General features: G+C 57.0%; 1 protein-coding gene across 1 annotated transcript; it reads left to right on the top strand.

The window, feature by feature from the left end:
- Window positions 1-1758: 1758 nt before the first annotated feature.
- LOC307067254 (forkhead box protein J1-like) lies at window positions 1759-4715 on the top strand (the record flags this gene model as incomplete). The annotated part of the gene is made up of 2 exons (XM_079724657.1): window positions 1759-2256; window positions 3948-4715. The coding sequence occupies 2 exons, from the start codon at window positions 1759-1761 to the stop codon at window positions 4713-4715; spliced, it is 1266 nt and encodes a 421-aa protein (XP_079580783.1).
- Between the last annotated feature and the right edge of the window lie 10900 nt (window positions 4716-15615).

Here is a 15615-nt window from a genome sequence, read left to right on the forward strand (position 1 = left end):
GGGGACGGGAGGAGGAAGGACCACAGTCCACCGTTAGTCCGTCACTTAAAGGCTGGTGAAATTAATGGGGCCAATGACCCCAGTAAAAGAATTTGGCAAGTCCACGGCTTTCCTGGGTTTCACCCACCGGCTCTGTTTCCTCGGCTATCTGGAAAGAAGGGAGAGCACTTCCGAAGAAGCCTCTGGAATGTCAGCTTCTGGGAATCTTGCTGAGGACGGGGCGGGGAGGCAGCGCTTACCGGGAAACACTGGATTACCCTAGCCGCCTTGGGGTGTCTGCGACCGGGGCTGCGGTTTCTGCGGACCTGAGCGGCAGGTGGCATCGGAGAGTCAGACCTGCTTGCGGGCACCAAGACGACACTCGGTCGGGAGACAGGGACAGGCCGCAGAAACGTGAGCAAGTGCCACTCGCAGCCCAGAGGAGAGGAAAGGAAAGCCCCAAGCATGCACCCAGCCCTGGCCCCCGCGCCACGGGCTGCGTCCCAGGAGCCGTCGCCACCTCTGAGCAGCCCAGATGGGAAGGGGGTGGGGCGGAGTACGGTTCCCGCGGCGAACTGCTCGCCGAGGGCCCCGGGGCCTCTGCGGGAGCGCCGAGCCGCGCGCCTCTCCGAGCCCTGCGCGGGGCCCTCGGGCGGGAATGCGCGGAGCCGGGACGCGGTGGCGGGTACGGGGCTGGGTCGCGCGCGGGAGAGGGCGGCAGGAGGGAGTTGGAAGAGAGTTACCGCGTGAGAGAGCGGTTAAGAGCCCGCGGTCTCGTTGGAGACGCCCTGGCCAATGGCAGAAGCGGAAGCTGTTTATATGGGCGGGGCGTCGCCACGGCAGCAGGAGACGCCTTGCGAGCGGCTACTGAGTGCCGGTCCACGGCCGCTGGCTTTCAGAGAGGCGCTGTCGGGCGTGAGTGGCGACCAGGATTGCTGGCTGGGCCCTCGAGCTGGGAGCAGAGAGCCGCGGTGAGGGTGGGCGGTGGGAGGAATTTCTTTGAGAACCTTCCTTTGGCCCGGGCTGCGCTCTGAGCCAGGTAAGGGACGGGGAGGGCCGCAGGCCGTGGGAAGGGAGGGCGTCAGTAGCAGCCCGCTCTCCCATCCGTCCCCGACGGAAGTGGTGGGCCCGGGGACTGACATCAGAGGCGTTTGGGGGACACTCACTTCCCGCCCCCTTATAACTCTCTGTATTGTTTCCTTCCTTCCCCTTGATCCCCATCCTAATATCCCTTTTCAAAGATCAGACGTACTCCCCCGCCCCCCGACCCGTCGTGCTGCCCTCCTGGACTCTCTCGCCCCATTTCCATTGGTTGTGGACGGAGAGAGGGGGGTTAATTCCCCGCTTTGAGGGAGAAAGGGGTGGCCTCGCATGCCCCTACACTATTCCCTCGTTTGGCTAATTAAGTCTCCCCTAAAAGATCAAAGAGGAAAAGAACGAGGCGAACCCCGTGTGGGTCGGACCCCCGGGCACACCTTCTGTTTCCCAGACCTCGGCAGTAAAAGATCCTCCCCAGCTGCAGGAAGGATTTTAGTAAGAGCCTCCCCCCTCGCACACACTCGCCCCTCGTGGGTGGGGAAAGAGGGCTCAGTTCCCGCTCTGGTCCCCGCAGGCACCACATTCAGATTGGAGGAGGCTACCCCCGGATCGCGGGATGGAAGCCCGCTTCCGGGAGGCTGCGTAACTGAAGCCGCGGGAGTCAGCGGGCCGGAGAGCTCGGCGGCCACCCTCGGCTCGGCTCGTGGATGTTGACAGCCCCCTCGGAGAGTCCCCGCAGATATGGCGGAGAGCTGGCTACGCGTCTCGGGAGCAGGGGCAGCGGAGGAGGCCGGACCGGAAGGCGGCCTGGAGGAGTCCAACGCCCTGAATGACAGCCTGACCAGCCTGCAGTGGCTGCAGGAATTCTCCCTTCTCAACGCCAAGGTCCCCGCCCTGCCTTCGGGGGACACCGACCCCCACGGCTACCACGAGCTGTCAGGCTCGGCCGAGCCGGGGTCTCCCCTGGCGGCGGACCCCGCCTGCCTGGGGCAGCCGCACACGCCTGGCAAGCCCACGTACTCCTGCACGCCGCGGAGCGCCCCCTCGGGGCTGCAGGCCTCGCCTCCCGACGACGTGGACTACGCCACCAACCCGCACGTGAAGCCGCCCTACTCGTATGCCACGCTCATCTGCATGGCCATGCAGGCCAGCAAGGCCACCAAGATCACCCTGTCGGCCATCTACAAGTGGATCACGGACAACTTCTGCTACTTCCGCCACGCTGATCCCACCTGGCAGGTAGGGGAGGCACTCCCTCCCTCCCTCCCCATGCCCGCACGGACTGGACTCACATCCCAGATCTGCAGGCCAAGTAGGCGCGGTACGGCCAGGGCCCCGAGAGAGGAAGGCCGTCGAGGAAGGACCTCAAGGGAGCCCAGTGCTTGGACTGCTGCCCCTTTGACTTCAGAGACGGAGGAGGGAGGATGTTCAGAGGGCTGTAGGGGTGCCGACATAGAGGTTCAAGTGGAAAGAACTTGTCACGCATCCGGCAGTCTCAGCCCAAAGACCAGGGCTGAACTATGCGTGGACACAGCTCCCCAGGGTAGGTTGATGGACTGAGGGACACATTTTTGTCCCAAGTCCTGGAATTCCTAGACACTACCCTCCTCGAGGTCAGTTTGTCAGGGCCTGACTGGAGGCAGAGCGTCGTTCCTGCCAGGCTCTGCATCCTGCCTGCTTTCAGTTGGCTGGAGGGGGTCTGGGAGGGGAGAGGGGCGTGCTGCGGGGTGTGAAGGCCATCTGTGTCCCAGTGGAAGGGCTACGGGGCCTTCCGAAAGCTGCTGTGCCAGCCCCCACCCCAAGCCCTCCCTAGTTTCCTGCCTTCACTCCTCCCCCTCTTCTCATCAACCTCCCTGGGGGGACAATTACCTCAGCCACGTGCTTTCCACAGGGGCTCTTTCCTCCCACACTGGCTTCATGTTCCAAGTCTCCGGAACCTGGCACAGAGCAGCCAAGGGGCCCAGGCCACCATGTAAACATCCCAGTCTTGCCAGGGGGTACTACTCACCTGCCGGCCCCACGCACCAGGCCCCAGAACCCTGTGCCCCAGCGTGGTTTGGACTGTGCACCCAGGCGTGAACAAGGCAGGATGGTGATTCAGGCTGGGCACACACTGCCCTGAGCATCTTCGACCATCAGGATCAGGGGCTACTTGGGGACAGAGACCCTGAGGATGCACAGATCCTTTCCCTGTGGCACAGGTCACAGGATCACAGTTCCTGTGATCCCAGCTATTCCACGTTTGCTTGGGCCCTGACCCTGGGGCAGGTACCATTTGTAACCTTGGTGAGAAAGCAGAGACCCTCCACCACCCCCCACCCTACTCCAAGCCTGAGAGGCCCCAGGAATGAGCGCTATGCTCTTGGCTGGGTAATAATCAACTGAGGCCTCAGAGCCTGGGGTGGGAGGAGGGGGACATGGTGGGTGAGGGTCCAGGCCAGCAGCCGGCTCTAGAAACAAGGAACGTCATCAGATCCTCCCACACTTCATCCCCCCACCCCCCCACACACACCCTCACACCCACTCACTCATTTCACAAACAGAGAAGGCCAGCCAGGCCCAGGCAGAGGGAGATGGCCGTCCAGGCCCTGGGGGAGCCAAGGCCTTTGACCAGAGGCCGCAAGCGGCGGGGTAAGGGAGGGAGGGCAGGACAGGGTGGCACTGAGAGCCACCCTGCGGCTCAGGGCTCGGATGACTGAGCAGGCAGATATCCTGGCAAAAGGGAACAAAAACCCCCGACAGCACTCCCAGCGCCTGGTGCCCCGTGGCTGGTGTCCCAGAGCCTCCCGGTCGGAGCAGCGCCTCTGTCTCCCCTGCCCCCATCGGAGAGAAGGTGGTGGTGGGACTGGCAGTGGCGCTAGGAGCCCCCCATCACTGAGCCCACCCACTCACCCAGCTGTCTTCCTTCTCTCCTATCTCCCTGTGTCCAGAACTCCATCCGCCACAACCTGTCCCTGAACAAGGGCTTCATCAAGGTGCCTCGGGAGAAGGACGAGCCAGGCAAGGGGGGCTTCTGGCGCATCGACCCCCAGTACGCCGAGCGGCTGCTGAGTGGGGCCTTGAAGAAGCGGCGGCTGCCCCCAGGCCACATCCACCCGGCCTTTGCCCGCCAGGCCGCGCCGGAGCCCAGCGCCGCCCCATGGGCTGGGCCACTGACCGTGAGCACCGAGGCCCAGCAGCTGCTGCAGGAGTTCGAGGAGGCCACTGGGGAGGCGGGCTGGGGTGCAGGCGAGGGCAGGCTCGGGCGTAAGCGTCAACAGCCGCTGCCCAAGCAGGAGGCCAAGGTCCCGCGGCCCTCCAGCCCCCTGCTGCTGACCCAGGAGGAGCAGGGTGAGCTGGAACCCCTCAAGGGCAACTTTGACTGGGAGGCCATCTTGGACGCTGGCACGCTGGACGGGGAGCTGGGCACGCTGGAGACCTCGGAGCTGATCCCGCCGCTGAGCCCCGCCTCACACGGGGACGTGGACCTCACCATCCACGGCCACCACATCGAGTGCCCTGTTACCTGGGGGCCTCCAGTGGAGCAGGCTACCGACAGCCTGGACTTTGATGAGACCTTCCTGGCCACATCCTTCCTGCAGCACCCCTGGGACGAGAGCACCCGTAGCTCCCTGCCCCCCGAGCCCCTCTTTGAGGCCGGGGATGCCACACTGGCCTCTGACCTGCATGACTGGGCCAGCCTGGGCGCCTTCTTGTAAGAAGCCAGGCCCTGCCCCACCTCCAGACAGCACCGAAGTCTGGACCCAGACTGCCCCCCTCCCCGCCAGTGCAGGCCCATGGACACCCTACCGCCCAGGCAGGGGCTGGGCCAGGTCACCCCGCCAGGCCACATGGCCCCCAGCCCAGGCCATCCTCAGATCCTAGTCCAGCAGGCTGAGAATTGGGGCCCAGGACCAAAACTGCTGCCTCCGCTCCCCAGCCCCCCATACACACAGTGTTTCGTTGATCCACTTCTTCCCTGCCCCAGAGACATGCTAAGGGCCCTGCACTATGAGAGCTGCGGCTTGGAGGGGCCCTGGCCAAGCTGGAAACATCAGTACAGGGCCCGCCCCAGAACACCTTAGCTTCGAAGCTTCTCTCTCTCCTGCTCTCCTCCCCAGGTCTCTATCCAGAGAAAGTTCCCAGGTACAAGAAAATACTGATTAGGTGACTGCAAATTAATACCCAAGAGGCCTCTCCCGGCAGTCTGTGAGGAGGAGCTAGGCGGAGGGGGGAAGAGAGAGGAGACAGAAATGAGGCCGGGGTGCTGGGTGGAGCCAGGAGATTTTCTAAGGCCTCTGGGATCTTCTGGCTTCATCCCTAGAGATGGAGCACAGGGTATGTGTCCCTAATCTTTGAGCCCAACTTGAGGCTGAGAGCAGCGGGGAGTTGGGGATCTGGGGGTTAGGGGCTGGGGCAGCCAAGCTGCAGGGGGAAAGGGGACAGACAGACTGATGTAGTGAGTGTAGCTATAGCGGAGGCTTAACTGGGAGGGACGCAGTGCTTGCTAGAACCACTGGGACCAGGAAGGGGGGATGGCCCCGTGCCCTTGCTTGCACTCCTGCGGGGGAGTGTCTTGCTCCACCATAAACCCCCTGGGCTGCATCCCACATCCACTCTCCTAACCCATCGGGCAATTTAACCTTTTTCATAGAAAGTTATTTACAATAAAAACATTTTTAAAAATAAAGTTTAAAAAAAATCTCAAACTGGACCTGCTTGCAACTTTCTCTGGGGAAAAGCATGGGCCAGTTTTGGGGAGGCCACGGCCCAAGGGGGAATGGCTGGGAGGAAGATGGGGGGCACCAAAGGCCTGCAGAGTGTCCCCTGATGCACTCCTCATGATCTCTGGGTCCCCAGAGAGAAAGGGGCTGAGAGGCGGCCCTCGGGGGTCCCCTGCAGCCAGGGCCTCGGCACGTCTAGATGTGCAATGGGGAGACTGTACCCACAGGCCCGAGGAGCAGGCGGCAAAGGAGGCACAGCCCCCTCCCTGGCCCTGGAGACTCACTCACAAAGGCCGTTCTTGCCCAGGGCTCGGCTCACGTTCCCCACCTCGCCCAAGTTGAGGGCCTGCCCAGACTCACCTGCGGTCCTCGCCTGGGCCTGTCTCCAGCTCCTCCCTCCCTTGGTCCCTTCCTGAAGGGACAGGGTGTGAGGTCAGAGGGCCCCAGCCCCTGGGGCCCCACTTGCCACCCTGGGGTTCATTCACCCCGCCCAGGGCCTTCCCTCCAATGCAGGTTGGGGCTGAGGGAGGCCATCAGGGCAGACGGAAGACGGGGTGCCTAGACCCTACAGCTCCAGCCTGTGAGGAATCAACGTAGCAGAGTTCTGATGGGGAAACTGAGGCACAGCAAATATGTGACACTCGGCAGGCACCTTTCAACCCCCTCACCCCAGCTTTGCCTGGAACCCGTCTCTCCCCTGAGCCCGCACCTGGCCCCGCCAGCACGCCCTTGTGGTGCACAGCCCCTTCCCCCAGCACTCACGTGCACGTGCGCACAGACACACACACACACACACAAATGGGCACTGTCCTACACAATCCTGCCCAGCCTCCACGAGCCCCTTTCTCCTGAAGCCTCTTTCTTTCCTTGCACTCGAGGCTGGCTCCAGGACAACCTGGCATTCCCCCGCCAACTTGCTGCTTTCCCTTGCTAATTATTCCAAATATTTCAGAAAGGTGCGCACACTGCAGGGCCAGCCGGGTTGGGGCCTTACAGAGCTCAGGAGGCAGCCCATCCCCTTCCCACCGCTTGCTGAGGAGGCTGCCCCAGCCTCCCTCTGAGACTCCCTTCACCCCCTAAGCAACGACTCCCTCCCTCTCCCCACCACCCTCCGGCCTTCCTCCCCACGCTCCCCAGCACTGGGGGAACATGGGGGCTCCAGCCTCTCCACTGGTCCCCAGGCTCAGCCTCCAGCCCCCGCCAAAAGGGGTACACCCTGGATTGACAGGTGGGGCCGGTCACTGTCCCACCTCCTCACCCTCTGCCTGGGCCCATGCTGGGGGAAGAGGGGCAAGGTCAGGGGCTGGCAGAACTGCCTGCCAGGTAAGGAAAGGCTGAAGAAGCTTCTGGCTGCCAGGAAGAATCACCAGGTGCTCCTGAAAATCCCTATGCTTGGGACTAGCGTCTCTGGGGCTGGGACCCAAACACTGGCACTTTTAAGGGTCCATGGATGCTGCCAACGAGCAGCCAAAGCTAAGAGGGGGCTCCGAAGCGGCCAGAACACAGGGCTTCACACACCCTTTCAGCAGGCAGCGTTTGGGGGTTGGCGGTGGAGGGGGCGGGAAGCGTCAGTGCATCCTGTCCCTCCTATTCATCCCTGCCCCGGCCCTTGGCTGGGTGGCTTTTTCAAAAAACGTTCAGTGACTCCGTATTTCTTTAGAGATTCAATGTAATCCCAGTCAATATATATTTTGCGCCCTTAACAGTAAGTTGCAGACAGGCTGCCCCATTAGCACTAGATACTTTAGTGTGTGTTTCCTTAGAACAAGGACACGCCTCCATAATCCCAGTACCACCATCACAATCAGGAAATGAACACTGACCTGGTAATCCCATGTAACCGCAGACCCCCTTCACGTCTTGCAGATCACCCCAGTAATGCTCCTCTCCAGTCCAGCATCCCAATCCAGGACCCCATGTTGCACTGAGTTGTCCTTTCTCTTTTGCCCTGTGTGGCTTTGAGCCCATGACTCAAGCTCTCTGGGCAGGTTTCGCATTTCCTTTGATCTCCACTTTTGAGGTGAGAAGCCCTTCAGCCACTTCACCCTCAGGTGTGGTACAGTCCCTTCCCAAAGCAAGAAGCCAGCTTTCTGTCTCCTCACTTTCCACCTCTTCCCTATCCTCCCTCCCCCATGTATCGCCAGCCAGGAAAGGGATGAGGGGCAATGTTCAAGAACTCAGTCTTTGGGGACCCTCCCCGTCTGCCCACGGGACAGGCCACCCCCAGCTCCAGTGACGGGAAGGCCCCCGGGATGGGATTCCATGCTGGCCTGAAGCAAATGCGCCAGGCCTCCTGAAGAGCTGAGCTGAGGGCAGGAAACACTCTTCTCCCCGCCTCTGCCCCCCTCAACATACTGGGGACCCAGACTTGAAGAAGGAAGGTCATGTCCATGGTGTCCTCCCAGATCAGCACCGACAGCGTCTCCTCCATGTCCGGCTCCTACATCGCCCCTGGCACGGAAGAGGACGGGGAGGCTCTCCCCTGCCCCCGGCCCGCCAGCAGGACCCCCTCAGAAGAAGCAGAGGTAAGAGAGGAGCATGGGATCGCCCTCGCCGCTCTGCTCTGCTCTGTATTCGAGTCCCAAGGAGCTCAGTCCAGGGCCTGCCAGGGAGATCAGCAAAGCCCCCCAGTGCTCAGGAGGGGAGCCCTGGAAAACAGGGTACCGTGTCGTTGAATCAAAGACTCCCTCAGATGTGATCTTCCATGTGGCACCACTTCTGTCCTGAGGACTTGGTTTGCGTTTGCTGCCAGGCGAGCTGGGTAGGAGAGCCGGTGACATCTGCACCTTGACTTTTTTTGCTCCTTTGCAGGTGACGCCAGCGGCGTCTCCAGACTGCAACTTTGCGGGCCTCGCCGCCACCGCCGAAGAGCAGGATGCAGAGGTAAGAGCAAGGTGGACGCTGGTGCCCCTCCACGGTCAGAGGGACTGCCGGCGCTGGCAGAGGATGCAAATAGGATGGGGGCTGTTCTGGAAGAAGCCTTCCAAGCTGCTGCACTTGGATCTGTTAGAGGCAGGGTGCAGGCAGAGGGACTGTCCGATTAGCAGAGGGCGCTGGTCTCAGCGTAATAGGCGTGGGGTGAGTTCCAGAGGGAAGTCTTCCAGGGCAGACCCTTGAGAGGGTGTCTGTCCTCCAATTCACTTAGTATTTACCTGGCACAGCCATCTCACATCTTCCTGGCACTGGGGGACACAAAGACCGAGTGACATGGCTTTTGCCTGCCCACGCCCCCAATCCACCCATCCCACCCATCCCGGAGCTCCGTCTGATGGAGGAATCAGAGTTATAACTCAGCGTGAGAAGTGCTCTGACGGAGGTGTGGCCCAAGTATATGGAATGCCCAGCTCCCAGTGGGGACTCTACAACTTTCTCTTGAGCCAGATGTTCTCAAAGGAGTATCTGGATGGGATTGGGGATCCTAAAGGGTTTCTGAAAGTTTTATGATCTCACGGTTTGCTTTTTCATTTGACAACTTTTATTTCCACCTGAGAGAAACAGTGTGAGCTAAACTATTACCAAGGCTATTCCTGACAGTCCCACGGTCCCTCTGTAAGGTGCCTCAGACCTGGTCCCTCTGTAACGTGCCTCACACCTGGTCCCTATGGGCCGATCCTGCCTCGCCAAGCAAAATCTGCCTCTGCTGGGCCTCCCAGCCATCTCACACGGACAGGAAATGTATGCATACCATGAGGGTGATCAGTTCTGTCTTCTGACAATCAGTAGACTCATTTCACTGCTTTATGGACTCACAGTGCCTTCCTTCTGTCCTAGGGAAATGATGTTCTAGAAGAAGAGGACGGATCACCCACACAAGAAGATGGTAAAAGACCTGGTCTTTTGCTCCCTTTTATTATATTTCTTTCCCGGGTATTCTCTAAAGGGTAGAGAAAGGGGCACTGGTGTGACTTGGTGGCACTGCTCAAGGGTGTGGCTTTGGGGAAAGGTTGTCTTCTTGATGGAATATCAAAGCAAGCAGGGTATCTGAGGACCTCAGCAGCCTTCCTGGCTCTTTCTGGGCCTCTGAGCCAAGGCTGCAGTAGATACATGTAGTTCTCCATCTACGTTGAGTAGATCCTGAAGCTTCTTGGGCAACTGCCATCACCTTCCTTCCTGCTTCAGCTTCTCAGCTGAGTCTCACAGAACTGCTCTAGCAGCCCCAAAGTTCATCTGCAGCAGGAGAACAGCTTCCTCCCCTTGGGGGAACCGACTGTTAGGCAGTAGGTTTTTCCTGCTTTAGTGAAGAAAATGGCTGATATTACAGTAGCAGAAGGATCACAGCCCTGGCGGCACAGCAAAGGTGAGGTGAAGAGACGTTAGCAGCTCAGCGTACACTAGTGATTGTAGGCTATTGGAACGATTCTCTTTACCATCATTCAGGCCTCAAGTAGATAGTTTTTTTAAATTGGAAGTGTTGGTTTACAATGTTGTGTTAGTTTCTGCTCTAGAGCAACGTGAATCAATTATACATATACATATATCCACTCTTTTTTTTAGATACTTTTCCCATATAGGCCATTACAGGGAACTGAGTAGAGTCCGCTGTGCTCTACAGCAGGTCCTTATTAGTTATCTATTTTATATATAGTAGTGTGTATATGTCAATCCCAATCCCCAATTTATCCCTCCCCTCCCTTGCCCCCCGCCATAACCATAAGTTTGTTTTCTACATCTGTGACTCTATTTCTGTTTTGTAAATAAGGTCAATCATATCTTCAGTCGGAAGAATTTTGTTTCTAGTAAGCCGAGAAGCGAAGGAACGACCTACATATAGAGCAAGGAAGTGGGGGGGGAGGTGACCTGGGAATCCCACCTGGGAGTGTAGGACCAGGCGTCCCAGGAACCGGTGTCTCTTCCCTCTGCTCCTCTGAGGTGCCTCCACAGAAGGGCAACCTCCAGAGCAAACCTGGATCCCAGCCTGGATGCAGATGTCACACTAGTCACCTCTGCTTTGGCCATGGCAGTTGCTTGTGGGGCGGTGTGGTGTGCAGGGGGTGCGCATGTGCACATGACCACTCTCTCCTGGCCAAGTAGTGCCAGAGGAGGGGTGGTCGCCCAGGCTGTGCCTCTGCCACACGCGCACGCCAACTAAGCCGGGGTTGGGCACTACCTCCCCTCGGTTGATGTCTTCAGGGCACAAGGCTCCGAGTTCTCCATTGTGATTGTCGTCCCCAGTAGAATATTTGCTTCTAAAAGGCACAGGGCAGTACGTGGTTTCCGCCTGACATTCCATACGTGGTTTCCACCTGACATGCCGTACGCAGTAGATGTATGTTTCTTCCTCTCCCTTTCACCAAGGAAAAAAAACCGGGTGGGGAGCTTGAAAAAATAACATCTAAAACTGTCCCCTTCCCATCTTACACGACTGTAGGTTTCTGGTCAGCCCCTTAAAACATCCTCAGAATAGCAAATTAAGTCTCAAAGAAAATAAATCATAATTTTGCGAACAATGCGATTCTTTGATTTGAGGTGCAAAATTACGGGACCAAAGAGCTTTAATTGCCATTTTATGTATTAGTCATTTCGCAGAGCCTTGTGGTCATAAACACACCCCACGTGCACCGACAGACACAGGCCGGAGCCCGGGGTCACTTCCCCCGTGGCTCTCCTAGCTCTTCCAGCCTGGCTTAGCTCTGCTCTGGGCCCGGGTCCGCGTGTCCGAATCCCACAGACCTCCCCAGGGTCTGATTTCCCAGGAATGAAGGCTGGAAAGGGGCTAGTTAAGGAAACGGAGCAGAACAGAGCGAGAACACAAACGTACCCACACACTTTCCTTTATTGTCCACTCTACCCACTTAATTATTGTCTTTTTTTTAACATATGATTTGATGTTTTTTTGTCTCCATCCTTAAGATTTTTATTTTAAGGACAGCAAAGCAGACAAAAACACAGCCAGGTCCTCTCTAACTGCCTTAGCTCCGTTACAGGCCAGAGGACATTCGCATTTCTAGGTATGGAGTGTGACAATAACAATGACTTTGACATCGCCAGCATGAAAGCACTGGACAATAAGCTGTGCTCTGCGGCCTGCTTACCCGGTGAGTGGCAGTCTGCTGAACATGAACTTGGTGGGAGACGCTCCCCTGCTCGCACCCCTGCTCTCACCCTGGGACACCCATCTCCTGCCCTGCAGTTCCTGCAAGAAGGCATGGGCTTTGCTAAGGGGCTGGGAGCCAGTTGCTGAAAGGAAGTGAGGCGGCCTCGGGAGAGTCCTTGGGCAAAGAGCGACTCTGCTGTAAGCCAAATGATTTGGGCATGGAGAAAGGCGCAAAAATACCTCGAAGGCCTTCCGATTTGACCTGACCGTGTCCCCTCCATCATGATCTTGCAGATCCCATGGCAGGGGGCCTGGTCTTGTTTCCATCAACAGGCAGTTGAAGGCAGACACGGCCTCTGTGATAAGGCCTTGGAAAGAGAGCCTGAGCCCTTGAAAAGGGAACCTGTAGCCCCTCAGAGGAGAGTGTCTAGTTAGGATCAGAGAGGAATTTCAAAGCCAGCATTTTATAGACTAGCTCTGTGACCCAGTGAGCCCTGGGCTACCACCAGTTGCCTTGTGCTCCCTAGATTTGGATCCCAAAGGAACGGTCAGGGGTCGAGGGTGACTCTTCTCCCTGGAGCCCTAACTCTATAAATTCAATCAGGGCCATCAACGTGCCCCTTATTCCTTCTCATGACACTAAACTGAATCCGGGATGAGTTCTCAGGAGGAGCCCACCTGTCAGTCACACTCTGGGCACTGATGTCCCTCTGCTCTGTGCTCACCAAGGGCTTCACCAACCATGGCTCTAAAGCCACGTCTTGCCCGGTGGACTAGGTCGAAATTGCCCCTCCTGGGTTCACGGCAGAGACTGCCTTCATGTTGCGTGGTTTGTAACCTCTTAAACATGCCCTGGACATGCTTAAGCTTCAGGACAGCCACGTCCCATCGTGGGTCCAGTGCTTTACTCCCTTGGCAACGTGGCTACAGGTGCTGGAGGGACACAAACTCCTGTGGTTGCCACTCTCCATCAGCTTGCAAAAGACCCAGGTCCTCAGCCCTCTGGCCCCATGCAGGCTTGTGGTGGAGGAAGCCGTAATCCCCAGAGACACCTCCCACGGCCTTCCCAGGGGCTCGCCAGCCTTCCCACTTAGCGTTGACCCAGCCAGGCCTGGGCCAGAGCGGCTGAGCTCCAGGGTACACTTCACTTCCTGCCTTCCCACTCTTTACCTGGCTTCTGTCTGTCCATTTGTTTCTCATGTCTTTTTGCCAAATGTACGTCTGTCTGTCCAGTTTGTTTATTTTGAAACTCATTTAGGTTATCCAGACTTCATGTGAAAGTTCATGTTCACCCACTCCCAACCCCAAGCTTGCTGGGCGCGCGCACATCCGAGGGGCCCTCGCTGAGGCTTCCATTCCTAACTGGCAAGAGCCTGTATTTAATATGCTGAAATTTTCCAGGAAAAAAAATATTTGTGAGACTAGATTAATCCCTGTTCCACAAAAGCGGGGATGCTTCTGTGGCAAAGGTTACGGGCAGGATTTGTTTTGGTCACTAGTTGGGGAAGATGCCATCTCTGCCCTCTTCCGCCCTGAGTCTGTGGCAGCTGTGCCGGCCAGCCGCTCACTGGGCTTCAAGAGAGGAATCTTGGCTCCTGCCTCCCCACAGTGGCTCCCCACCAAACCCCGTGTTTGGCAGTGAGAGCTCCTGGGAATTGTTTCAGCCACCCATGCTGGTGGAAACTGACCCCAGGCCTTGTGCTTCCTCCTCTCCCTAACTCCTTCCGGCCAACCTGCCGGTGGATGTTTATTCCACTCTGGGATTGCGGCAGGGGAGCGAGACCTGGAAGGAAAACACTGCCTGGGCTTCTTTACGGTGATCTCGGGAGCCAGCCATTCTCAGATTAAAGTGGCTTCACCGTTCAGGCCAGACATGAAACCGAATGACAGTGGTGGCTGCCGGGAGAGGGAGTTGAGGGTCGCATCGTAGCCTCACCCCGAGGTCTCAAGGGCTCTTACGGGAGAAGGAAAGTGCATCTGCTCTCTTGGTAAAATGCTTCTCGGGTTCTGCTGTTAGCGTCACACTGGTAGTAAAGAGCTGGGGAACTCTCTGGAAGCATCTGTCGGGTTAATGTCGGGTTAATGACAGGAGCATCCACTGTGGTAGGTCCCGTGGAATCAACAGACTTCACCACGCTCAGCTGTAAGTTCAAAGTTCCATCCTATGACTGAGGTGCCTCAGGCTGGCTTGGCCGTCAGGACAGCTTCTCAGGCACTTGGTCCCCCTCTGCACGCTGTTTCCTTCCCCACATGGATGCCACCCCCCTCACGGAGCGCCCACAAGGAGGGAGCCCGGGGAGCATCCCATGGTCCACCCTCCCCAGGCCCACAGGTGCTCTGCCAGGAGCCCCAGCTGGCGGCAAGGATGGCTCAGATTCCCATCCTTGCTGCTCTCATCACCCTTGTGGGAGTGATGCTGAGAAAGCACCTGTGTCATTCCAGCACCTCTTCCCCTAAGAAGCCTCTGGGTCTTCTTTGGCCCCAAGACCAATGCGGTGGGGGAGGGCGATGGTATGTTCTGAGATTGTTCTGCAAGGTTCTCAAAGGGAGGAAATCTGAGTTGACCATTGTAGGTGGTGAGCCGATTAGAATCGCGAGGCCGTGTTAGGTAGACGGGCCTCCAAGGAATCTGATGGAGTATCACACAGGCGGCAGGATAGTGGCCAGGGGACCAGTGACAATTCTGTGAAAAGGCTCTGGGGAGTGTGATGGGAAAAAGCAAAGATAATTTGAGTTTATTAGTGGAAATACAAATGTTTTTGTTTTGTTTTGTTTTGTTTTTTGTGGTACGTGGGCCTCTCACTGTTGTGGCCTCTCCCGTTGCAGAGCACAGGCTCCGGACGTGCCGGCTCAGCGGCCATGGCTCATGGGCCAAGCCGCTCAACGGCATGTGGGATCTTCCCGGACCGGGGCACGAACCCATGTCCCCTGCATCGGCAGGCGGACTCTCAACCAAGGGTAAGCTGTGACAAAGCGAAAGAGAGGCATGGACATATATACACTACCAAACGTAAGGTAGATAGATAGTGGGAAGCAGCCGCAGAGCACAGGGAGATCAGCTCGGTGCTTTGTGACCGCCTGGAGGGGTGGGATGGGGAGGGTGGGAGGGAGGGAGATGCATGAGGGAAGGGATGTGGGAACAGATGTATATGTATGACTGATTCACATTGTGATAAAGCAGAAACAAATAAAAAAATAAAATAAAAATAAAAATAAAAACAATAAATACTTGGGAAGAAAATAAATACTTTGACTGAAGAAAAGCTGGACATGGAGGAGTGAGAGAGGGCAAGGGGTAGAGGGAAAGACATGTTTCTGGGTGGGAGCTGGTGTACAATCCCTCGGGCACAGCTCCTGCGCTGAGGCTTGATAAGGAGCCCTCACCTCCACCCACCCACAGCAATCAGAGAAGAAAAGGAAATAAAAGGAATCCAAATTGGAAAAGAAGAAGTAAAGCTGTCACTGTTTGCAGATGACATGATACTATACATAGAGAATCCTAAAGATGCTACCAGAAAACTACTAGAGCTAATCAATGAATTTGGTAAAGTAGCAGGATACAAAATTAATGCACAGAAATCTCTGGCATTCCTGTACACTAAGGATGAAGAATCTGAAAGTGAATTCAAGAAAACACTCCCATTTACCATTACAACAAAAAGAGTAAAATACCTAGGAATAAACCTACCTAAGGAGACAAAAGACCTGTATGCAGAAAATTATAAGACACTGATGAAAGAAATTAAAGATGATACAAATAGATGGAGAGATATACCATGCTCCTGGATTGGAAGAATCGATATTGTGAAAATGACTCTACTACCCAAAGCAATCTACAGGTTCAATGCAATCTCTATCAAA

The sequence above is a fragment of the Hyperoodon ampullatus genome, assembly GCF_949752795.1.
Source record: "Hyperoodon ampullatus genome assembly, chromosome: 19".
NCBI classification, from domain to species: domain Eukaryota; kingdom Metazoa; phylum Chordata; class Mammalia; order Artiodactyla; family Ziphiidae; genus Hyperoodon; species Hyperoodon ampullatus.